Here is a 24830-nt window from a genome sequence, read left to right as displayed (position 1 = left end):
GAGGGAGTGCTGAATTTGGTGCTTTTTGAGTGCTATAGTAAGACTTTGGTGACCGAGGGAGTGCTGGATTTGGTGCATTTTGAGTGTTGTAGTAAGAGTTTGGTGACCGAGGGAGTTAGGTGAGGAGGGGGTAAGGTGCTCCTTTCATTTTGTTTCTGACATTTCCGCAAAGAGTGCGAAGAGAGCCAGGAGTTTACAGAAAGTGTAGCTGACTGGGAGCAGAGTCGGAGGGCGGAGATCTAGTTAGTCCACAGGGCAGCTCTCTTCTGTCAGGTAAGGGGGGATGGAGGCTAGGCCAGTTGCATGCTCCTCCTGTAGGATGTGGGTGGTGAGGGATACCACTGGTGTCCCCGCTGACTATACCTGCGGGAAGTGCACCCAACTTCAGCTCCTCAAAGACCGTGTTAGGGAACTGGAGCTGAAGATGGATGAACTTCGGATCATCCGGGAGGCAGAGGGGGTGATTGAGAAGAGTTACAGGGAGGTAACCACACCCAAGGTACAGGACAAGAATAGCTGGGTTACAGTCAGGGGGAAAAAAACAAACAGGCAGACAGTGCAGGGATCCCTCGTAGACGTTCCCCTTCAAAACAAGTATCGTTTTGGATGCTGTTGGGGGGAATGACCTACCGGGGGAAGGCCCTCACGGACAGGTCTGGCTCTGGGGCTCAGAAGGGAAGGGGGGAGAATAGAAAAGCAATCGTTGTAGGAGATTCAATGGTTAGGGGAATAGATAGGAGATTCTGTGGTCGCGAGCGAGACTCCCGGAAGGTATGTTGCCTCCCGGGTGCCAGGGCCAGGGATGTCTCGGATCGTGTCTTCAGGATCCTTAAGGGGGAGGGTGAGCAGACAGAAGTCGTGGTGCACATTGGTACCAACGACATAGGTAAGAAAAGGGGTGTGGAGGTAATAAACGAGTTTAGGGAGTTAGGCTGGAAGTTAAAAGCCAGGACAGACAGAGTTGTCATCTCTGGTTTGTTGCCGGTGCCACGTGATGGCGAGGCTAGGAATAGTGAGAGAGTGCAGTTGAACACGTGGCTGCAAGAATGGTGTAGGAGGGAGGGCTTCAGATAATTGGAGCGCATTCTGGGGAAGGTGGGACCTGTACAAGCAGGACGGGTTGCATCTGAACCAGTGGGGAACCAATATCCTGGGAGGGAGGTTTTCTAGTACTCTTCGGGAGGGTTTAAACTAATTTGGCAGGGGAATGGGAACCGGATTTGTAGTCCAGCAACTAAGGTAGCCGATATTCAGGATGCCAAAGCGTGTAATGAGGCAGTGGGGAAGGGAACACTGACGAAGGAGAGTACTTGCAGGCACGGAGATGGGTTGAAGTGTGTATACTTCAACGCAAGAAGCATCAGGAATAAGGTGGGTGAACTTAAGGCATGGATCGGTACTTGGGACTACGATGTGGTGGCCATCACGGAAACTTGGATAGAAGAGGGGCAGAAATGGTTGTTGGAGGTCACTGGTTATAGATGTTTCAATAAGATTAGGGAGGGTGGTAAAAGAGGTGGCGGGGTGGCATTATTAATTAGAGATAGTATATCAGCTGCAGAAAGGCAGTTCGAGGTGTATCACCCTATTGAGTTAGTATGGGTTGAAGTCAGAAATAGGAAAGGAGCAGTCACCTTGTTAGGAGTTTTCTATAGGCCCCCCAATAGTAACAGAGATGTGGAGGAACAGATTGGGAAACAGATTTTGGAAAGGTGCAGAAGTAATAGGGTAGGAGTCATGGGCGACTTTAACTTCCCAAATATTGAGTGGAAACTCTTTAGATCAAATAGTTTGGATGGGGTGGTGTTTGTGCAGTGTGTCCAGGAAGCTTTTCTAACACAGTATGTAGATTGTCCGACCAGAGGAGCGGGAATATTGGATTTAGTACTTGGTAATGAACCAGGGCAAGTGATAGATTTGTTAGTGGGGGAGCATTTTGGAGATAGTGACCACAATTCTGTGACTTTCACTTTAGTAATGGAGAGGTATAGGTACGTGCAACAGGGCAAGGTTTACAATTGGGGGAAGGGTAAATACGACGTTGTCAGACAAGAATTGAAGTGCATAAGTTGGGAACATAGGCTGTCAGGGAAGGACAAAAGTGAAATGTGGAACTTGTTCAAGGAACAGGTACTACGTGTCCTTGATATGTATGTCCCTGTCAGGCAGGGAAGAGATGGTCGAGTGAGGGAACCATGGTTGACAAGAGAGGTTGAATGTCTTGTTAAGAGGAAAAAGAAGACTTTTGTAAGGCTGAGGAAACAAGGTTCAGACAGGGCATTGGAGGGATACAAGATAGCCAGGAGGGAACTGAAGAAAGGGATTAGGAGAGCTAAGAGAGGGCATGAACAATCTTTGGCGGGTAGGATCAAGGAAAACCCCAAGGCCTTTTACACGTATGTGAGAAATATGAGAATGACTAGAGCAAGGGTTGGTCCGATCAAGGACAGTAGCGGGAGATTGTGTATTGAGTCTGAAGAGATAGGAGAGGTCTTGAACGAGTACTTTTCTTCTGTATTTACAAATGAGAGGGGCCATATTGTTGGAGAGGACAGTGTGAAACAGATTGGTAAGCTCGAGGAAATACTTGTTAGGAAGGAAGATGTGTTGGGCATTTTGAAAAACTTGAGGATAGACAAGTCCCCCGGGCCTGACGGGATATATCCAAGGATTCTATGGGAAGCAAGAGATGAAATTGCAGAGCCGTTGGCAATGATCTTTTCGTCCTCACTGTCAACAGGGGTGGTACCAGGGGATTGGAGAGTGGCGAATGTCGTGCCCCTGTTCAAAAAAGGGACTAGGGATAACCCTGGGAATTACAGGCCAGTTAGTCTTACTTCGGTGGTAGGCAAAGTAATGGAAAGGGTACTGAAGAATAGGATTTCTGAGCATCTGGAAAGACACTGCTTGATTAGGGATAGTCAGCACGGATTTGTGAGGGGTAGGTCTTGCCTTACAAGTCTTATTGAATTCTTTGAGGAGGTGACCAAGCATGTGGATGAAGGTAAAGCAGTGGATGTAGTGTACATGGATTTTAGTAAGGCATTTGATAAGGTTCCGCATGGTAGGCTTCTGCAGAAAGTAAGGAGGCATGGGATATTGGGAAATTTGGCCAGTTGGATAACGAACTGGCTAACCGATAGAAGCCAGAGAGTGGTGGTGGATGGCAAATATTCAGCCTGGTTCCCAGTTACCAGTGGCGTACCGCAGGGATCAGTTCTGGGTCCTCTGCTGTTTGTGATTTTCATGAATGACTTGGATGAGGGAGTTGAAGGGTGGGTCAGTAAATTTGCAGACGATACGAAGATTGGTGGAGTTGTGGATAGTAAGGAGGGCTGTTGTCGGCTGCAAAGAGACATAGATAGGATGCAGAGCTGGGCTGAGAAGTGGCAGATGGAGTTTAACCCTGAAAAGTGTGAGGTTGTACATTTTGGAAGGACAAATATGAATGCGGAATACAGGGTTAACGGTAGAGTTCTTGGCAATGTGGAGGAGCAGAGAGATCTTGGGGTCTATGTTCATACATCTTTGAAAGTTGCCACTCAAGTGGATAGAGCTGTGAAGAAGGCCTATGGTGTGCTCGCGTTCATTAACAGAGGGATTGAATTTAAGAGCCGTGAGGTGATGATGCAGCTGTACAAAACTTTGGTCAGGCCACATTTGGAGTACTGTGTACAGTTCTGGTCGCCTCATTTTAGGAAGGATGTGGAAGCTTTGGAAAAGGTGCAAAGAAGATTTACCAGGATGTTACCTGGAATGGAGAGTAGGTCTTACGAGGAAAGGTTGAGGATGCAAGGTCTTTTCTCATTAGAACGGAGAAGGATGATGGGCGACTTGATAGAGGTTTTTAAGACGATCAGGGGAATAGATAGAGTAGACAGTCAGAGACTTTTTCCCCGGGTGGAACAAACCATTACAAGGGGACATAAATTTAAGGTGAAAGGTGGAAGATATAGGAGGGATATCAGAGGTAGGTTCTTTACCCAGAGAGTAGTGGGGGCATGGAATGCACTGCCTGTGGAAGTAGTTGAGTCGGAAACATTAGGGACCTTCAAGCAGCTATTGGATAGGTACATGGATTACGGAAAAATGATATAGTGTAGATTTATTTGTTCTTAAGGGCAGCACGGTAGCATTGTGGATAGCAGAATTGCTTCACAGCTCCAGGGTCCCAGGTTCGATTCCGGCTTGGGTTACTGTCTGTGCGGAGTCTGCACGTCCTCCCCGTGTCTGCGTGGGTTTCCTCCGGGTGCTCCGGTCCAAAGATGTGCAGGTTAGGTGAATTGGCCAATGATAAATTGCCCTTCATGTCCAAAATTGCCCTTGGTGTTAGAACAAAGAAGAACAAAGAAATGTACAGCACAGGAACAGGCCCTTCGGCCCTCCAAGTCCGTGCCGACCATACTGCCCGACTAAACTACAATCTTCTACACTTCCTGGGTCCGTATCCTTCGATTCCCATCCTATTCATATATTTGTCAAGATGCCCCTTAAATGTCCCGATCGTCCCTGCTTCCACTACCTCCTCCGGTAGCGAGTTCCAGGTACCCACTACCCTCTGCGTAAAAAACTTGCCTTGTACATCTACTCTAAACCTTGCCGCTCTCACCTTAAACCTATGCCCCCTAGTAATTGACCCCTCTACCCTGGGGAAAAGCCTCTGACTATCCACTCTGTCTATGCCCCTCATAATTTTGTATACCTCTATCAGGTCGCCCCTCAACCTCCTTCGTTCCAGTGAGAACAAACCGAGTTTATTCAACCGCTCCTCATAGCTAATGCCCTCCATACCAGGCAACATTCTGGTAAATCTCTTCTGCACCCTCTCTAAAGCCTCCACATCCTTCTGGTAGTGTGGCGACCAGAATTGAACACTATACTCCAAGTGTGGCCTAACTAAGGTTCTATACAGCTGTTGGGTGGAGGTGTTGAGTTTGTGTAGGGTGCTCTTTCCAAGAGCCGGTGCAGACTCAAAGGGCCGAATGGCCTCGTTCTGCACTGTAAATTCAATGATAATCTAGGATTAATCTAGGACAAAGGTTCGGCACAACATCGTGGGCCGAAGGGCCTGTTCTGTGCTGTATTTTCTATGTTCTATGTTCTATGATGTCAATACCAAGAATGTTCCTGGATTGTTCATTATGTAACCTCCCGCCTCAAACATCCCACCTCCATGCTGCCATTGGTCTGAGATGTCCACTCTCGGGGTGCCCACCTTTCCAAACCAATTGGAAAGTGAACAGACTCTTTGTCATCTGATTGGGTGTTTTTTCAGAAACAGCTTTTCCCTCCCACCCCCAGTTTCTCTCCAATGATCAAATGCATTGAAATAAAATCGGAGAAGACCATGTTGTTAAAGTGCTGCAGTGACCCTATCCCCTCAGTTATGTGAAATGAGTTCCCTGAGGATTCATCTTTACTTCCTGAAAACTCCAGGACAATTCTTCAGAGTTGGGAACCCAATCTGAGGCTTGTTTGGAATCATTAAGCCCCTGACTGAGTTTCAGTCTCTCCGTGAAAAACTTACATCTGAAATGATAGCTCTTGTTTGTCACCCACTCAGATGCTGTCAAGTTCACGATGACTGTTATGGAGAAGCTGGAATGATGGGATGTCCTCACTTTTTAATGAGGTACCGTTCAACTTGTGAAAATGGAATTCCCAAGTGCGGTAAGTTAACACCAAACAAAACCGATGTTGACCTCGGGAAGTTGCTCTGACCCCCTGACCTCTCCCTTCCCCCAATAGTTCAACATCAGTAAAGTACAACAACAACTTATATTTATGTGGTGCCTTCAGAGTAATGAAACATCCAAAGTGACTGACCAAAAGCTTTTGTTAAAGATGTTTTAAGGAATGTCTCAATAGAGGCGGAAAGGTGGAGGGAGGGGATTTCGGAGCTTGGGGCCCAGACACCTGAAGACACGGCCACCAATGGTGAACCGATTAAAATTGGGAATGCTCAAGAGACCAGGCCCGGAACTTTCCGTTTGGGAGACTAAGGGCCGGATTCTCCGTCGCATCGGGAAATCCGCTACCAGCGGCGGGCAGCGGAGAATCCAGCGCGGGCAGAAAACGGGATCGCCGACGGGCACCAGCGGGAGAATGTGAATGGGTCATTAAGATTTATTTGCATCCTATTATTGGGCTGTGCCCCAGATTCTCCGAATCGTCGGGATTCTCCGGTCCTCTGTGCCGGGAATCACGGGGGCAGGAATTAGTGCAGGTGTTGACCAGCGTGGCCCTGATGTGGTGGGCCTCACGGTGGGCCAAGGGGGTCAATCTTTCCGGGAGTTACCCCCAAAGTCCAATGGAGGGTCACCCTCCCCACCCCCCACAATGCAAGGCCTGCCCACTCCACCCCCACCAGACACCCCTCACCAGAGGCCCCCTAATGAAAGAGACCCCTGCTGCCTGTGTCCAAACCCTCAGAAGGCCTCTGGTCATCTGGGAGCCCCCCCAGGCCGCCCCCCCCTGGACACCCTCATACCTCAGCTGCATCATCAAGGGGATACAGATATAGGAGCAGGATTAGGCCATTCGGCCCATCAAGTCTGCTCCGCCATTCAATCATGGCTGAGATGTTTCTCAACCCCATTCTCCTGCCTTCTCCCCATTGCCCCTTATTAATCCCCTTGTTAATCAAGATGGGCGTGGTCAAGATAAATCCGATGCCCACCAGGTGTTGGCACTCCTCAGAAGCGCTGCCCCACTGCAGAGGGCAGGTGATCAGCCGAGCTCACCCCAACCAGAGGACTCCTGCACCGTGGCCTTTGGAGGCCTCCCTGGTTATCTGTCCGTCTCAGGGCAGAGGCCTCACAGCGTAGGTCCCGAAGGTCGCTCGGTGTGGGTCGCGAAGGTCGGTCGGTGTGGGTCGCGAAGGTTGGTCGGTGTGGGTCGCGAAGGTCGCTCGGTGTGGGTCGTGAAGGTCGCTCGGTGTGGGTCGCTCAGGTCGCTCGGTGTGGGTCGTGAAGGTCGCTCGGTGTGGGTCGCGAAGGTCGCTCGGTGTGGGTCGTGAAGGTCGCTCGGTGTGGGTCCCGAAGGTCGCTCGGTGTGGGTCCCGAAGGTCGCTCGGTGTGGGTCCCGAAGGTTGGTCGGTGTGGGTCGCGAAGGTCGCTCGGTGTGGGTCGTGAAGGTCGCTCGGTGTGGGTCCCGAAGGTCGCTCGGTGTGGGTCGTGAAGGTCGGTCGGTGTGGGTCCCGAAGGTCGCTCGGTGTGGGTCCTGAAGGTTGGTCGGTGTGGGTCCCGAAGGTCGCTCGGTGTGGGTCCCGAAGGTCGGTCGTTGTGGGTCCCGAAGGTCGGTCGGTGTGGGTCGCGAAGGTCGCTCGGTGTGGGTCCCGAAGGTCGCTCGGTGTGGGTCGCGAAGGTCGCTCGGTGTGGGTCCCGAAGGTTGGTCGGTGTGGGTCGCGAATCCTCTGCACTTCCGGGGTCTCGGTCGACGCCGGAAGGTTTGGCGCTGCGCCAACTGGCGGCGAGGGGCCAGCGCGAGTTGCCGCATGTGCAGAACCGCCTGCGCAGTTCCGCCCCTGCGCAGACTGTCCGGTGTGTTCCTGCACAGGCGCAGGGAGGTTCCTCTCCGCGCCGACAATGCCGAGCCCTACAGGGGCAGACACGGACGGAAGGAGCGCCCCCACGGCACAGGCCCGCCCGCAGATGGGTGGGACCTGATCACTGGCCAGGCCACCTTGAGGGACCCCCCGGGCTGGATCCTCCTGCGCCCCCCACCCTCTCGAGGACTCACCTAGCCGGCCTCCAAGCCAGATCCCACCGTGATGGACCATGTCCATTTCACACCGGCGGGACAGGCCAGGAAATGACGGCCGCTCGGCCCATCAGGGCCCGGAGAATTGCCGGGGGGGACGCTGCCAATGGCCCCCGACTCGCGGGCCGTAAACCCAGCCGCCACCCGAAAACCGGCGCCGGAGAATACGACAGCCGGCGTCGGAGTGGCGGGGCGGGATTCACGCCGCCCCCGGGGATTCTCCGATCCTGCGGGCGGTCGGAGAATCTGCCCAAGATTTCACTTCTAGTGTTTTTAAAATTATTAACTGAATGTTTAAATTCCACCAGCTGCCGTGGTGGGATTTGAACCCTTGTCCCCAGAGCTTCAGTCTGGGTCTCTGCAGGTAGCATAGTGGTTAGCACAGTTGCTTGACCGCTCCAGGGTCCCAGGTTCGATTCCCGGCTGGGTCACTGTCTGTGCGGAGTCTGCAAGTTCTCTCCATGTGTGCGTGGGTTTCCTCCGGGTGCTCCGGTTTCCTCCCACAGTCCAAATATGTGCGGGTTAGGTGGATTGGCCATGCTAAATTGCCCTTAGTGTCCAAAAAGGTTAATTGGGGTTACTGGGTTAAGGGGATGGGGTGGAGGAGGTGTGTGCTTGAGTGATGTACTTGTGGTGATCTCTATGGGTGCATGAACACAAGGGGTTAATAGAATTTTCATAGAATTTACAGTGCAGAAGGAGGCCATTCAGCCCATCGAGTCTGCAGTGGCTCTTGGAAAGAGCACCCCACCTGAGGTCAACACCTCCACCCAACCCCATTACCCAGTAACCCCACTCAACACTAAGGGCAATTTTGGACACTAATGGCAATTTATCATGGCCAATCCACCTACCCTGCACATCTTTGGACTGTGGGAGGAATGTGTCATTAATGTGTCATCAGTAGCACCACATGATCACTAGAGGGCCGGACCAACAGGGGTATAAAAGGCAGCCACATTGTCTCTCTCTCTCTCTCTTGGGTGCACTGTGATCAAAGCAACAGCAGACTAGTTCCAGTGGAGTTACGTATAGTTACCATAGTTAGATCTTGTTAACCTTATCACTAGTATCAAAGTTAAAGTAAAGAACTCATGGAAATATTGCTGTAGTTACTCAATAAACCTTTTGTTACTACTGGAAGAGTTTGAATCTTCTTCTCTGGATTCAGAATACCTCATCACTAACCAAGGATTGAGTAGCACATGTTACCTACCACACAGGTAACAAAACATGGTTCCAGTTGAGTGGCTTTAACAGAACTAGTTAAATAAGGTTAGACAAAAAGAGAAGAAAAAGAGAAGACTGGACATTCGACTGTGGAAGACTTCGCAGCAAATGGATCCTCGCCGACTAACTATGGGACTCATTGGACCTCTAGGGCAGCTGGAAACAACCGGTAATTTAAGTTATGACTGGAAAAGATTTGAACAGATATTCCAAATATTTATCACAGCTAATGGTTTAAGCACGGTCTCTAACGCAATGAAAATAGCACTACTGCTCTCAATAGGAGGGCATGAAGCTAGAGAAATCTAGAATTGCTTTAATTACTTAGAAGGTGAAGACGACACCAAAATAGAAGTAATACTCAAAAAATGTGATGAACACTGTCAGAGTCAGTCTGGTGAGATGCTGGAAAGATTTAACAATGATCATAAATGCCAGAGAAACAGAGGGCCCATCAGTGATTTTATTACAAATCTCAAGTTAATACCACAAGGCTGTGATTATGTTGATTTCAGAGTCACTGTGATAATGAATCAATTAATTTCTTGAATATCTGATAAAAATTTGAGGAAAGAAGTATCACAAAATAAGGATCTAACTCTTGAAACTGCTATACAAAAATGCCTTGCTTATGAACAAAAACAAAATCAATACTGTGAGTCTTTACAAACACAGAATCAGTGTCTAGAAAACAAAATCGGTAAAAATGGTGCCAAAACTTACCACGAGGCAGAGTTGAAACAGAAGAAGATGGAAGTTCTGAGCGGCAGCCATCTTGAGAAAGGAACCGCACATGCGCAGTTGTGCAAAGAGCGCACAGTAAAGGAAACACGAATTGCGCATGTGCAACCGAGTCCGACGCATGATGGCACGAGCGTCATGACGTCAGAGGACCAGGGCCACGCCCACTTAAAAGGGAAATTCACGAAAATGAACAAAAAGAAATTTAAAGCTGCAAAACCCAATTTTGTGACCTCAAAAGACAGAACAATGCCCAAACTTACACCAGCAGATGAAAATAACTTTCACAACACCCTGGAACAAGCAGCCTGCACCACCCAAAGTGAAGAGCACAATGAAAAATCCGAAACCAAAGAAGATGATTTGTTCACTGAACATGAAGAGAACGATCACAACTCCCAAACAAAAAGCGATGATTTGTCTATCGAACAATACACACAATACTGCTCAGACATGGCTGAGTTATTCGGATATGCTGATCACAGCATCAGCAACACGGTTGAAAAGCTCAACACGACTCTTCTCATGGTGGATGAATCCAATACCATGGTGCCATGGCAGATCGTCGATACATTGGATGACAGCAATACCCAAGAAGACGACGACGGCACACAGAGAGCACAGAACGACTCAGCTGACAGAGCACACATCGACTCTACAGCGCGAACACTGCACAACTCCACAAAGAGAGCGATGAAAGACTCCACAGAGCGAGCAACGCAAGCCTCCACAAAGAGAGGGACGCAAACCTCCACAGACAGCTCGGTGACAGACTCAAAAATGGAAGCAAGCAAACACTCCATAGCGAATGCTATGCATGAACAAGACCATGAAGATCTATCAAGCTTATTTGAGCCACCAGAAGAAGACTATGACAGTCTACCCAGCTCATTCAACCAACAAGAAGACACTGAATGTCTACCCACTGTATGTGAGACAAGTGACGAAGAAATCACAATTCCCATACAGGATCTGCAGAATCACAGCGAGACTGACATATCTCAGCTCGTCTGCACAGAAGCCCTCAATAATCAGAGGAGGGCTACTCATGAGTCCAGAGAGACCACGTCAATTGAAATTGTGAAGATTTTGACCCCAGAAGAGGAGCACAAAGAGATCACAGATGATTCAAGTGAACCAGAATTGACTCTAGCAGAGGAGTACCAAGGAAGCAAAGAAGAGGAATCAAATCCACTGCAAATGACTGATGTCACCAACATCATCGCAACATCAGATCATTCTCACAATTCTCAAGAAGAAACGCTCAATGTAACAGATGCCACAAAGGACATTGACACCAATAACTGTGACAATGACTCATGTCATCCACACGGAACACTCATTGAGCGCAACAGGAACAACAACAATCGCAAGAAGCACAACAGAAACAAGAACAACGTCAGCAACATCAAAAACTACAAGCACAACAAAAACTACAAGAACAACAACAAACACAACAAGAAGCGTAACAAAAACAGAAACAACAAAATCAGGAGCAACAAAATCAGAAACAACAAAATCAGGAACAACAAAATCAGGAACAACAAAATCAGAAACAACAAAATCAGAAACCACAAAATCAGAAACAACAAAATCAGAAACAACAAAATCAGAAACAACAAAATCAGAAACCACAAAATCAGAAACAACAAAATCAGAAACAACAAAATCAGAAACAACAAAATCAGAAACAACAAAATCAGAAACAACAAAATCAGAAACAACAAGCATGATGAAAACAACAACAACGAAAACGACCAAAACAGAAATGACAACAATGAAACAACGACCTGTACAACATGGGACAACTCTGCACATGAAGGACAATGCCACAGCACACTGCGAAACAATGGCAAGAGTACAAACATGCCATGGCATGGCAACAAATCTCACAAATTCACATTTGCTCCACAACAAACAAGTAAACCAGCTGTCAAGAAAGATGACATACAGAATCAGCACCACAAACACAGGAAAAGGTCCAGGTCAGACAACAAAGATGTAACACAGAATCGCGACCACAAGCATAGAAAGAAAAAGCATAAATCAGACAACAAAGAGATTCGACCATTCAAATACCTCATTGATGACTTCTTGGTTACTTAAACACAGGAACACTGGTGACGTTCACAAAGAATTAACAACATCAACATCACCACTTCAACAACAGAAGACGAAAGCAACTCGACCAAACAAACTCATAAAGTTTGGACTCACAATTTTTTTATTAACACTGGACTCATAAATATTAATTGACTTTGTATAATCGCCAAGATCATCACAACTTGTACATAACATCATTTGTCGACCTATTTCACGCAAGCAAAAAAAAACCTGAAGAGACTGAATGTATCAACATTTGACGGACTAACTCGTTGATTTTATGTCATGCATTTGCAAACTGCATCCATTATGTCTTGTTCAATTTATTCAATAAACCTTTTGTTACTACTGGAAGAGTTTGAATCTTCTTCATCAGGATTCAGAATACCTCATCACTAACCAAGGATTGAGAAGCACATGTTACCTACCACACTGGGAACAAAACAGTGCTCTTTCTAAGGGCCGGTGCAGACTCGATGGGCCGAATGGCCTCCTTCTGCACTGTAAATTCTATAGAAATTCTATGAAATCTATTACTAATCCCCCTCCCACTATTTTGTTTAAAGTCTGCTCCACAGCCCTGGTCATGTGATTTGCCAGGACCCAGCTCCCAGCGCCGTGCAAGTGAAACCCACCCCAACGGGACAGCTCTCTCTGTCCTCAGTACTGATGCCAGTGCCCCATGAATGGTGACCCATTGCTCCCACACCAATCTCTGAGCCACGCACTCAACTCCCTGATCTTATTTACCCAATGTCAATTTGTCTGTGGCTCACAGATTGTTACCTTTGTGGTTCTGCTTTTTAATTGAGTCCTGAGCTGCTCATCCTCCCTGATCAGAACCTCTTTCTTAGTCCTACCTGTGTGATTGGTACCCACCGATACAACAACAACTGAATTCTTCCCCCAGGAGTTATTAACCCTGGTACCGGGCTGGCAACACGGCCCTCGGGGCTCACACTCTCTCAATGCTGAGAACACTGTCTATCCCTCTAACAACACTGTCCCCTGCTACAATCCCATTCCTTTACCTTCCTCCCACTTGTCTGTGTCCCTGTCCCCAGGTGCGGTGGTCAGTCTGCTCATCCTCCCTGCAGCCCTCGCTCTCGTCCACACAGGCTGCAAAATCCTCCAATCTCTCGGACACGTGCAAGGGCTGAGTGTCTTCCATTACTACCTCCTGGATCCTCACGTGTAGTCATACCGTCTGTCCCTGATCCCTGACCCAATGAAGCAGCTGAGCGAAGGGGTCTGACACAGTGTCCAGGGAACATTCTCTCTCCCTGATGCCATTACCCTGTCTGAAGCTCCGAGTCCAGCTCATTCACTCTGAGCCGCAGTTCCACGAGCTGTGGACACTTACTGAAGATGTGGTTGCTGTGGATCAGACATCACCTGTGTGGTGATATGCATCACTGTAAATACACAAGGGATTAATGTAGGTACACTGCAACTAGGTAAACACTAGAGGGAGCACCAAAGACATCATGACACACAGACATTCAACCAATCGGTCAGTAAGATAGGACACGACCAATTGGGCAGTCAAGGCACACCCCAGAGGTTACGCTACCACAAGGGGGCTACCCATATAAAAGGACAGGGCACACGTGCTCTTTCTCTTTCCATCGGCGACACTCAGAGAGACAGGGCAGATCAGGAAGCATCACACCCCCCGCATGGATGAGAGCAGACTGGTTAGTTAGATTGAGTTACTATAGCAAGATCAGCAGGAGAGTCAAACTCAAGTAGGAGAATTGTTAACTGTTCAATAAAAGTGTTAAACCTCTCTCCAAGTGTGAACCTTCCTTTGTCAGAGTTTACATCAAGGAAGCAGCTTAAGCTACACGAAGAAGCAGAACACAACAACTTGCCTCGCAGTGAATTTTCTTTAACGAATTTGGTTTCAATTAGGAAATATCGCTCAGTGAGATTTCACAATTCCCCAGATTCGAGGTGGGGAACATTTGTGGCGCTATCGAGGTTTGAGATAGTTTGCTGCTTCTCGCTGTGGTGGGACTCTCATTATGTCACCCATAGAAATCACCCTGTTAGGCCCCCCACCCCACAATGTTAGGGCCCCCAATACATTAAAGGAACGCAGCCCATATCACTGACAGCATTAGGGAGTTTCACAATATTGGGGAACCCCTGACAACATCAAGGACAGAATCCACAGCAGACAATTCCAGGCCACCCCTTCCTCACCCACGTTAAAGACTCTCCACAGCTTTGGACTCTGTTTTGTTCTGCTCTTGTCGTAGCATAAGCTGGTTCCTTAATGTGCACTCTGACAAAGGAAGGTTCAGACTTGGAGATAGCTTTAACATGTTTATTAAGCTATTAACAATTCTCCTATTTGGATTCGACTCTACTGTTCATCCTTCTATAGCTAAGACTGACGAACCAGTCTGCTACAATCCACGTGGTGGGTGTGATGTTCAATCAACCCTGTGTCTGTACTCACTGAGAGTCTCCACTGGAAAAAGACTGAGCATGTGTGCTGTGTCTTTATATATGGGCTGGTGTAATGCCCTCCTGTGGTAGTGTCACCTCTGTGTGTATCATGACTGACCATTGGTTGTGTCCTATCTTACTGACCTATTCGTTGACTGTCTGTGTGTCATGTCTCTGGTGCTCCCTCTAGTGTCTAGCTAGGTGTAGTGTATGTACATTAACCCTTTGTGTACTTACAGTGATGTATATCACCACATTCCCCCTTTTTTCGTGTTACATATTTTCTGTACAGTGTTAACGAAAATGTAACAAAATAGGCAGATAAGTGATGCTATGCACAAGTTATGATGACTGTGATGACTGTACAATAGTATACAAGACCAAATAATAGTTGCGATGACTTTGAGGATAAGACAATGCAAAATAAAAGTTGAGTCCAAAGTTCATTAATTACTATGGTCTGGTATAGAAGTGTCAATGGTGACGTTGTCATTCCCTTGTGAATGCCGTCAGTGTCCTGGTGTTTGGTCATCAGGAGGTGTCCAATTGTTCAAATCACCTCATTGACTGATTTGGAGTCTGTTGGTTTTTTTTTCCGATGCTTGTGGTGGCAATTCTTGATGGCATCTGTCCTGAATGCCAGGTTGCCAGTTGGTAGGGCAGCAAATGTGAACTGGTAAGATGCATCGTCCTGCCACGGTCTGTCATTGTACTGAGCTGAGCAGTAACAGTGTTCCTCATGGGCAGAGTCGTACCAGTCGTAGTTCCATTGGTGTTTGTGTCGTGCTTGTTGTCGACGTTGTTGCCTCTGGTGCGCTTCTTGTTGATGTCTTTGATGTTGTTGTTGTGTTGGTTGGTTTTGTTGTCGTGTTTGCTGCGCTCAAGGACCACACACTGTGTATAATACGAGTCCTTCACACAGTTACTCGTGTCAGCGTGCTTTGTGGCATCTGCTGTCTCCTTGAGCGTGCCGTCACTGAGTTCGCGGCGCTCCCCGTCTGGAGTCATGTCCGGCTTACTTGTATCAGCTTTGGCTTGTCGATGCTCCCCGTCCGGAGTCTGGGCTGTTTCACCCGAGTCAGTTTTGGCTTCTTGATGCTCCCCGTCCGGAGTCAAAACAGTCAGGAATGCATTTGCTTGTGGAGAGGCTCGAGCGAATGAGGTTTGACGTAACGTGGTGTCACCGGAGTCACCAGTAGCCTCACTGTGATTGTCGAGTGCCTCTGTACATTCGAGCTGAGGTCTGTCACGTTGCACATCTTGCATGGGAAGTCGCACATACGGTGGGTGGAGCCTCAGTGTGTTCTTGTCGTTCACTTGAGCTGGGTAGACTGTCAGAGTCTTCTTCTTGGTCACTGGAGTGTGGTAGACTGTCAGAGTCTGTTTGCTGTACACTTGAGCGTAGCAGAATTGCATCGTCTGCTGCTGGTTGTTCAGAGGAGGTTGCTAGACCCTCATGGTCTTGCGCATGCAAGGACTGCGCTCTGGAGTCTTGCATTGCTTCTGTCACGGAGGCTGTCCACGAGCTCGCTGTGGAGGCTTGTGTCACTCGAGTCACTTCTTGTTCATGCAAGGACTGCGCTTTGGAGTCTTGTGTTGCTTCTATCGTGGAGGCTGTCCACGAGCTCGCTGTGGAGGCTTGTGTCACTGGAGACACTTTCTGTGTGGAGACGTACAGTTGTCTCGTTGTGGAGTCTTTCATCGCTTTCTGTGTGGAGGCTGGGACCCTTTGTGGTGCGTGGACCACTCTCTGTGTGGAGTCGGGGACTCAGCGCAGTGCGTGGACCACTCTCTGTGTGGAGTCGGGGACTCAGCGCGGTGCGTGGACCACTCTCTGTGTGGAGTCGGGGACTCAGCGCAGTGCGTGGACCACTCTGTGTGTGGAGTCGGGAACTCAGCGCGGTGCGTGGACCACTCTGTGTGTGGAGTTAGGGACTCAGCGCGGTGCGTGGACCACTCTCTGTGTGGAGGCTGGGACCCTTCGCGGTGCGTGGACCACTCTCTGTGTGGAGTCGGGGACCCTTCGCGGTGCGTGGACCACTCTCTGTGTGGAGTCGGGGACCCTTCGCGGTGCGTGGACCACTCTCTGTGTGGAGTCGGGGACCCTTTGCGGGGCGTGGACCACTCTCTGTGTGGAGTCGGGGACCCTTCGCGGTGCATGGACCACTCTCTGTGTGGAGTCAGGGACTCAGCGCGGTGCGTGGACCACTCTCTGTGTGGAGTCGGGGACCCTTTGCGGGGCGTGGACCACTCTCTGTGTGGAGTCGGGGACCCTTCGCGGTGCGTGGACCACTCTCTGTGTGGCAGCAGGCCGCTCTCTGTGGGCTTGTACCGCTCTCTGTCTCTTGGTGTCAGGCCGCAGCATAATCCTGCTCTCACGAGTCGGGATGTCATATGTGCTGGACTGAAGATCCTCAAATCCGAAGAACACATTCGCGTCTGTGTCGGATTCTTCACTGTAGAACACATCTCGTTGTGGTTCGGATTTGGTACTGGGGTCGCATCATCGCCAATGATGAATTCATCATCTGAGTCGCAGTTTTCTGGGACCATATCATCACATTTTGTGCCGGAGCTGGCATTGGGCTCGCGATGTCCAAAGAAGAGTTCAAGGTCTGAGTCATCATCTTCAAGGACTGTATCATCTCTTTGGGCGGTGCTAACTGCTTGTTGCAGGGTTCTGCGGAGGTTACTTTCAGCTACAGGTCGAATTTCAGGCATTGTGCTGTCGTTCCTGGTGAAAGAATCTTGTTTTGAGGCTTTAAACATTTTTTTTCTTGTTTTGGGACATTTCTCCTTTAAGTGGGTGTGGTCCGGGGCCTCTGATGTCACAAAGCATGTGACGTAGTGCGTAGGAAGCGATTGCGCATGCGCAGATCGCTGTTCCTTTACTTTGCGAATTTCTCTCAACTGCTCATGTGCAGTACCTTTTCCAAGATGGCCGCCGATCCCAATTGTCGTTCGTTGCTCCGGGACCTCGTGGTGAGTATTGGCGCCTCTCTGACCGTTTTCTGTTGGTTTGTTTGTGTTTTCCTCGCAGTATTGTTCGAATTTGTCCAGGACTGCCTGGAAGTCTCGCTTTGCTTGTCCTCTGGTGTACTTGAAGGTTTTAACGATTTGTTCTGCATTTGCACCGCAATTGTGAGCAGAAGCTCTGTCTTTTCAGCATCGGCCACGTCTTGTAGGTCGGCTGCTACCAGGAAGATCTCAAACCTTTGCCTGAATGCTCGCCAGTTTGCACTGAGATTGCACCTGAGGCGCTGTGGAACCGGAATCTCGATCATCTTGCCTGGGTGTTGTTGCTGGCTGTCACTGTTTGCTGAGTTGTAACTATATGGATTTAAACAGTTACTCACTGGTACCATGTTTTATTCTGCTCTTGTCGTAGCAGAAGCTGCTTCCTTGATGTGCACTCTGACAAAGGAAGGTTCAGACATGGAGATAGCTTTAACACATTTATTAAACTATTAACAGACCCCACCCACCCCCTCAACACCAAAGTATTAGATTAAAAATTAATGACCATCCAGAACTTGAAGACGGCCATTCGCACCTCAGAGACATTCTGAGACGTTAGCTGCCCCGTTGTTTAAGAAGCTTCAAGAACATTATTGGGCCCAACCATTGTGAATCACCCACAACAGTAAGAACCTGGATCACTGTCCGTGTGGAGTTTGCACATTCTTCCCGTGTCTGCGTGGGTTTCGCCCCCACAACCCAAAGGATGTGCCGGATTGGTGGATTGGCCACAGTAAATTGCCCCTTTATTGGAACAAAATAATAATTGGGTTGAAATTTATTGAAAAAATGTTTTTTAAATGGACCAAAAAACAATGAAGATTTTACAACATTGCAGAATCTCACATTCTTAACCCCACCCACCACATCAGTGTGTCCATTAATGTGTGTATATCCCAGTGTGTGTTTCTATGTGTACATCACAGTGCATATTTTACACTGTGTATATTTGGTTGTTCTCTCCTATTTTCCAGCTGATTTCGCAGTGACGTCTCACTACGCAGAGTGTCTTAAGAAGTGGTGTGACTGTGACATTGCAGCTGCCCTGTGCCTCAAGGAGAATAACGACAAATACAACCCAAAGTTTGTGTATTATGACCGAACCCTGTGCAAGACCGTCCCATAGCTCCAGCTCGCAATGAAGCGATGGAGATGTGACCGAGAGTCACACTGACAAGAATCTCTCCAATAGAATATTCCGGGTGTGATTGATGGGATTTCTCTCTCGCCGTCTCCCTGATTTCTAATTGCTCACTGAGTCTCTCTCAGATCTCGCTTTTGTTGCTGTTTTACCTTTAATTCATTTCAAATGTACTTTACAATTCTGGTGAAATAAAATACACTAATTGAAGCATGCAATGCTGGGAGTGGGAGTGTTTATTCATTATTGATACAGGGGGCGTGTCCAATTAGTTTCTGCACAGACACTCTGACCTTTCACAGACAGTATGGGATCCTGCTGTTCTCTTTGTACTTTGTGGTGCGACACTGCCACCTGCTGGTGTAACAGCAGCAGCAGCCGTCACGTCTCTGCTCTCTGGGGTCACAGTCTGAAACTGCCAAATTCATAGAGCCAAACACTGCAACACGTGGGGTAATTTCGACATTGTGTGAATAAAAATTGGGAGAGATACGGGGCGGGATTCTCCGACGCTCCGTGGCGGAATGGCGACCAGCGCGGGGGTGGAGAATAGCTGTTCAAACCGGAAAACCGGAGCGACGGCGATCATAGATCATAGATCATAGAATTTACAGTGCAGAAGGAGGCCATTTGGCCCATCTAGTCTGCACCGGCTCTTGGAAAGACTACCCTACCCAAGGTCAACACCTCCACCCTATCCCCATAACCCAGTAACCCCACTAGTAACAATTTTGGACACTAAGGGCAATTTATCATGGCCAATCCACCTACCCTGCACATCTTTGGACTGTGGGAGGAAACCGGAGCACCCGGAGGAAACCCACGCACACACGGGGAGGATGTGCAGACTCCGCACAGACAGTGACCCAAGCTGGAATCGTACCTGGGACCCTGGTGAAGCAATGTGCTATACACAATGCTACCGTGCTGCCCTTAAAGTTCCTGAAGGTGCTGACTCTCACTGGGGTACAGTTCCTGAAGGTGCTGACTCTCACTGGGGTACAGTTGCTGAAGGTGCTGACTCTCACTGGGGTACAGTTCCTGAAGGTGCTGACTCTCACTGGGGTACAGTTCCTGAGGGTGCTGACTCTCACTGGGGTACAGTTCCTGAGGGTGCTGACTCTCACTGGGGTACAGTTCCTGAAGGTGCTGACTCTCACTGGGGTACAGTTCCTGAGGGTGCTGACTCTCACTGGGGTACAGTTCCTGAAGGTGCTGCCTCTCACTGGGGTACAGTTCCTGAGGGTGCTGACTCTCACTGGGGTACAGTTCCTGAAGGTGCTGACTCTCACTGGGGTACAGTTCCTGAGGGTGCTGACTCTCACTGGGGTACAGTTCCTGAGGGTGCTGACACTGACTGGGGTACAGTTCCTGAAGGTGCTGACTCTCACTGGGGTACAGTTCCTGAAGGTGATGATCCTCACTGGGTGATTTTCGCCCGTTTTCCGGCGGGCGTGGGGACTTAGTTATAAGATCATAAGAACTAGGAGCAGGAGTAGGCCATCTGGCCCCTCGAGCCTGCTTCGCCATTCAATGAGATCATGGCTGATCTTTTGTGGACTCAGCTCCACTTTCCGGCCCGAACACCACAACCCTTAATCCCTTAATTCTTCAAAAAACTATCTATCTTTATCTTAAAAACATTTAATGAAGGAGTCTCAACTGCTTCACTGGGCAAGGAATTCCATAGATTCACAACCCTTTGGGTGAAGAAGTTCATCCTAAACTCAGTCCTAAATCTACTTCCCCTTATTTTGAGGCTATGCCCCCTAGTTCTGCTTTCACCCGCCAGTGGAAACAACCTGCCCGCATCTATCCTATCTATTCCCTTCATAATTTTATATGTTTCTATAAGTTCCCCCAGCATCCTTCTAAATTCCAACGGGTACAGTCCCAGTCTACTCAACCTCTCCTCGTAATCCAACCCTCTCAACTCTGGGATTAAGCGAGTGAATCTCCCCTGCACACCCTCCAGTGCCAGTACGTCCTTTCTCAGGTAATGTTTCTCATTCAATATGTTTACATTGTAACTTCGATCTATTTTCTCCGAAGCTGAATTACTTCCTAACCACTCAATTCAATTACTTGAGAATATACCCAGGAGTTCTTTTAAAAATCTAACTCGATTCCAGTTCTTTGGTTCCCTGTGCAATCATGTCACAAATGCCAGCTGGAGTTCACACAACCCAAAAACACAGACAATTCTGGAAATACAAAGTCAGCAATGTCTGCATTTGCACTGTTAGAAAATACTCGGAATGGGAAGAAAATCGTCACGTCGGGCTTCAGGCTTCCTGACTTTTGCTGGGGTCCAGACACACTTGGAGCAGAAGACCTTCCCCAAGCACCAGTTATTTTTACACGCAAATGAGAGTTATGCAACCTGGAGGGCATCACAACTGAGACCAACCTTGTTCTCATCCAACACATTGAGTGTTGCTGGACATCAAGCTCGTTTTTTATTCCACATTTATTAGTTAATTGAATTTAAACTCCCCCAAGCTGCTGTGGTGGAAACTGAACTCGAGTCTCTGGAGCATTAGTCCAGACGTCTGGATTACTTGTCTGGTAACAGTGGTCACTATGCAACTGTCCCCATTGGCCAGTCACTGCTGTTAATGACCATCCCCTCCCCAATTCTAAATGTGGCTATCGGATCTTTTACGTTCACCTGAGAGTGGACAGGACCTCAGTCCAACACCTCGTCTGAAAGACAACACCTCAGGCAGCGCAGCACCACATTCGGAGACAACGTCCGCCCCATCACAAACCCCGTCTGATCTTCCACTACCACCTCCGGAAGGAAAGGCTCCGACCATAAAGCCGATACCTTGGCGAATAACTTGGCATGTACATTGAACAGGAAGATGGGGCAATACGGCCACACTCTGTATGGGTCCTTATACTTTTTCAGAAGCAACGAGATAGACCCTTGCTCCAACGTCCGAGTCTGTACTCACATGAAATTTGAGTTGATCAGTAGACTTTAAAACTGATACAAATAAAGCTATACTTTACTTCACCCAAGAAGCTCAATCTCAAGTTCTGTTGGTTAATATATACTGCGGTGACACATAAATATATTAATAAAGTACAGATTCATCAGTGTCCCGTGCCAAAGACACCCTAAACATGCCCAGCAACAGCGGTCCCAACCAATCTGAAAATTTCTTTTAAAATTCCATTGGAAACCCATCCGGTCCCGGTGCCTTCCCTGCCTGCATGTGTTTCAACGCGATCTGAATCTCCTCCAGGCCCAGTGGTGCCTCCAGTTCCACCCACAATTCCTCCCCTGCCTTGGGAAACTCCAAACCTGTTTTGTTCTGCTCTTGTCGTAGCAGAAGCTGCTTCCTTGATGTGCACTCTGACAAAGGAAGGTTCAGACTTGGAGATAGCTTCAACACTTTATTAAACTATTAACAATTCTCCTACTTGAATTTGACTCTTCTGTTAATCCTGCTATAGCTACTCAGACTGACGAACCAGTCTGCTACAATCCACGTGGTGGGTGTGATGTGTTGAATCAACCCTGTGTCTGTACTCACTGAGTGTCTCCATTCAAACGAGGAAGGTCATGTGTGCTGTGTCCTTTTATATGGGCGTGTGTAATGCCCCTCTGTGGCAGTGTCACCTCTGTGTGTATCGTGAATGCCCATTAGTCGTGTCCTATCTTACTGGCCTATTGGTTGAATGTCTGTGTGTCATGTCTCTGGTGCTCCCTCTAGTGTCTAGCTAGTCTACGTGTATTTACATTAACCCCTTGTGTATTTACAGTGATGCATATCACCACCAAACCCACCCAGAAACTCTGCCATCCCTCGTTCTTCCTGCGGAGGCTCTGACCTATTCAGGCTCACATAAAATAAACACTCCATTCACCTTATCCGGGGCTGAGTTCAGCCTCCCCTCCAAATCCCTAACCTGAACAATCTGGCCACATCCTGCCACGTTAATTGGTGAGCCAAGAGAGGGCTGGCCTTCTCCCCATACTCATACACCTTCCCATTCACCCGCCTCAATTGTCGCAGAGCCCTGTCCGTGGACAGCAAGTCAAACTGCATTTGCAGATTTTCCCGCACGCCTAAAACTCCGGGATCGTGTCCCTCACTCACCTACGACCCACCCCGAGAATCTCATCCACGTGTTTCTGTGGCTCCTCCCTCGCCTCCCCATCCACATGTGCCTTAAACACTCTGATCTCTCCCCTGATCACCACCTTCAGCCCCTCCCACAAATTCGAGGGAGAGACTCCTCATTATCATTATGTTCCACATACTCCCGTATGGCCCTCGGAATCCTCACACAGAACCCCAGGTCCGACAGCACCCTACGTCTAACCGCCCCCCCCTACGACCCTCCCGACCGACATCAAACACCAGGTCCACCCAATGTGGGGCCTGATGTGAAATAACCCCCGCCGAGTACTCAGCCTTCCTCACCCCAGCGAGAAGAGTCCGACGCAGCATTAAATAATCAGGCCCCGGATACACCTTGTGGTTTATGTTCGTCTTCTCATTTTCTTTCTGCACATTTGGGTGTAGTCTGGGTGCCATAGGGTGAGGAAGAGGGGGGAGGGGTCATTTGCTGACCGTGACTGCAGTTTTCTCTTTGTTTAATCCTGTTAGTGGGTTTGGCGGCCATCTTGGGTGGGCCTGGTTGCTGCACTTCCGATGTAGCTGTTGGATAATACCTCTTGGTGGAAATGGCTGACTCCGGATCGATGGGCGGGGGGGGGGGGGGGGTGTGGGTGGGGGGTGTGGGAGGCCCCCAATTCATTTGGTCACCTGCAAGAGACTCATTTGCGTCTCGGAGACCGGACAAGGTTGGGGAAGGTGTGGGTGGGACAAGTTTTTAATTCGGGTTTTGATGGTGGGGTCGGGGTGAGGCAATTTTAATCAATCAACGGGTTCAGTTTTCTGACGGTAAGATCTTGGCTGACCCCAATGGCAGAAATGTTATTGTCTGTGAGTCTTTGACGGGCACCTCGATGGTCCTGGTTAACGTCTCTGCTCCAAACTGGGACAATCCGGGTTTTATTAACAAGCTGCCAGCCTCCAACCCCGATTTGGATTCATTTCAGCTTATTTTGTGGGGCGACTTAAACTGTGTTCCGGACCCCGCGATGGACCCAGACCCAAATCTCTGACTCCATCAGGGGTGGCCGAGGCGGTGTAGGCTTTCATGGAGCTGGCGGCGGGGGGGGGGGGGGGGGGGGGGGGGCAGGGGGGGAGGGGCCAGGGGGGGTGGGGGCAGATCCGTGGTGATTTTTGTACCCGGGCGATAAAGACTTTTCCTCTTTCTCCCGTCTCCACCAGGTATACTCGCCGATCGACTTTTCTGTGGAGGATAATCTCTCCTCCCTTTGGTGGAGGGGACGGGCTACTCGGCCATTGTGATTTCCCATCATGCCCCACATTGTGTTGCTTTGGCTCCGGAGTCAGGCCCCTCCCAGCGTCCGCCATGGAGATTGGATCCGGCATTATTCACGGACAAGAGAGTTTGTGAACGCGTGTCCACCGCCATTGGGGAATAGATTTAAATGTAATAAAAGTGAGTCTTTCTCATCTTCTACGCTGTGGGAAGTCCTTAAGGTGGTTATCGGGGGAGATAATTTCCCTGAACGTGCCCATGGAAAGGAAAGTGAGGGCGGAGTGGCAGAGGCTGGTGGACTCCATCCTTGAGGTGCATCATCAATACTCACTTGTCCCAACCCCGCAGTTGTTGCCAAGTAGGAAAAAGCTGCAGACACAATTTGAATTATTATCAATCAGCCGGCACGGTGGCACAGTGGTTAGCACTGCTGCCTCACGGCACCGAGGACCCGGATTCAATCCCGGCCCAGGGTCACTGTCCGTGTGGAGTTTAACATTCTCCCCGTGTCTGCGTGGGTCTCACCCCCACAACACAAAGATGTGTCGTGTAGGTGAATTGGCCACGCTAAATTACCCCTTCATTGGAAAAAAAAGAATTGGGCATTCTAAATTTAGATTTAAAATTGAATTCTCATCACTGGATAAGGCGGTGGACCAGCTGTGACATTCAAGGGGAGTATTGATAAACACGGGGAGCAGGCCGGTCGCCTCTTAGCTCACCAGCTCAGACAGCAGGCAGCTTCCCGGGAGATTGAGCAGAGACGGGTCTCGAGTGGCAGCCTGGTTTCCACCCGCCTCAGCTCAATGCAGCTCCCGAAACATTTGATCAGGATCTCAGTACATCGGAGCCCCCGGTGGGGAGTTTCGGCAATGACGGATTTTTTGGATGGGTTATCCATCCCAGTGATGGAGAGGGAGAGGCGGGACGAGTTGGAATCCCGGTTGGGCCTGGAGAAAATGAGGAAATGCGTTGGGTTGATGCCGACGGGTATAGCTCCTGGCCCTGA

The 24830-nt window shown here is 49.0% G+C and overlaps 2 protein-coding genes across 2 annotated transcripts in view; one reads left to right on the top strand and one right to left on the bottom strand.

The window, feature by feature from the left end:
- The window catches only part of LOC140402226 (basic phospholipase A2 2-like), a 126988-nt gene extending 108345 nt beyond the window's left edge, over positions 1–18643 (top strand). Inside the window, exons 3-4 of the mRNA XM_072489855.1 lie at positions 5564–5670; positions 18285–18643. Of these exons, the coding sequence (XP_072345956.1) occupies positions 5564–5670; positions 18285–18436 (259 nt within the window). The 3' untranslated portion in view covers positions 18437–18643. The remainder of the gene's footprint in view (positions 1–5563; positions 5671–18284) is intronic.
- LOC140402256 (integrin alpha-X-like) overlaps positions 1–24830 on the bottom strand; it is an 815908-nt gene that overhangs the window by 721403 nt on the left and 69675 nt on the right. The gene's annotated exons all lie outside the window — the stretch shown is intronic.

The sequence above is a fragment of the Scyliorhinus torazame genome, chromosome 25 (assembly GCF_047496885.1).
Source record: "Scyliorhinus torazame isolate Kashiwa2021f chromosome 25, sScyTor2.1, whole genome shotgun sequence".
Classification (NCBI taxonomy): Eukaryota; Metazoa; Chordata; class Chondrichthyes; order Carcharhiniformes; family Scyliorhinidae; genus Scyliorhinus; species Scyliorhinus torazame.
This window is presented reverse-complemented; position numbering and strand designations above follow the sequence as displayed.